Here is a 1,205-nt window from a genome sequence, read left to right as displayed (position 1 = left end):
GGTATTGTTGGCTGCAATTTTGTTTTTAAAGATCGTTCATTTCTTCTTCTTCTCTTGATTTCTTAGTTTGTTCCCGTGTAGACTCTGCAATATTGGGTTCTGTGACCTCTGGTTTGTGCTGAAGGCAGTAGAGGGTGCAGCAGGTTTTCACTAGGTTTACTGGTTTCATTAGAAAAATAAAGTTCCTGATTAGGTTTCCCCACATTTCATTTCATTGATGTTGTGATGTTCCATCCCAGGTGAACAGAAAAATGCACTACATTTTCTGTTGGAATCCATCCCTGCTCGTCCTGCTTCAGCTGCTGAGTATCCATCTCCTACCAATGGAGGGAAGAGATTGAGGAGTGGTAGTATCTACGGTGGGTCCTCCATCCATATAGAAGAAGCTGAGGTGACTGTTAAGTGTGGGTGCACTAGGACGTTTTGTTTGACAAATTGGGGGAGTTTCATTGCACAGTGTTGTGGGTGCAATGTGTTAAGGAAGGAGTCTCTGAAGATGGCGGCTACATGTTGCAGTGGCAGTGGCAGTGGCGGGTTCTTACTGCTATTTTTCTTTGGGGTGGTTTCAGCTCGAATTTTTGGGTCTTTCTATTTTTTGTGGTAACCAATTTTTGCAGGTTTGCGTGGAACCTGTTTCATTCCTATTCAGCCTCTCAGTCCACCACATTTGAGAATTCAACTGTCCAACACAAGAGGATGAAAAGATGAAAATCCGTAGTTTTTTCTATTTTATCCCATTCAATATCATTTATTGGCATACTTTATTCAAATTTTCATGGAACCTCTGTACTCGATTCCTGTCATACTGGTAACAGAGAATCCTTCATTTTGTTTTGTTTTGTTTTAATTGGGTTATTAGGTATTGGATCTGCGGATTGGTACTGGTATCGCCTATGATCAATATTGATACTTGACCGAGAGAGATCAAATGATATGGTATGAATATTTTTTGTTTAGCGGGTTGAAAAACCATGTTTTGATCTTATATTGATACTATACAAACGACACCTGTTGTTTTCAGTATCAGTCCCAAACTAGCAACTGATACCGATGCTGCTACCATAAACTACATTATGTTCAAAACACAATAGAAATTGGGATCCGGATGGGTGTTCTTCAATACCAATCCGAATTGGATCATAATCGACCTAAATTTGCCCCAGAACCGTTATAATCTTAGTATGTGGGGATTTTTTCGTCCAAGG

The 1,205-nt window shown here is 40.0% G+C and overlaps 1 protein-coding gene across 1 annotated transcript in view; it reads left to right on the top strand.

The window, feature by feature from the left end:
* Positions 1-638, top strand: part of LOC122667280 — an 8,402-nt gene extending 7,764 nt beyond the window's left edge. Inside the window, exon 4 of the mRNA XM_043863532.1 lies at positions 240-638. Within this exon, the coding sequence (XP_043719467.1) occupies positions 240-604 (365 nt within the window). The 3' untranslated portion in view covers positions 605-638. The remainder of the gene's footprint in view (positions 1-239) is intronic.
* The last annotated feature ends 567 nt before the right edge of the window (positions 639-1,205 follow it).

This window comes from Telopea speciosissima, chromosome 7, assembly GCF_018873765.1.
Source record: "Telopea speciosissima isolate NSW1024214 ecotype Mountain lineage chromosome 7, Tspe_v1, whole genome shotgun sequence".
Taxonomy (NCBI): domain Eukaryota; kingdom Viridiplantae; phylum Streptophyta; class Magnoliopsida; order Proteales; family Proteaceae; genus Telopea; species Telopea speciosissima.
The sequence above is the reverse complement of the archived record's forward strand: the minus strand, read 5'-3'. Positions and strand labels throughout refer to the sequence as shown.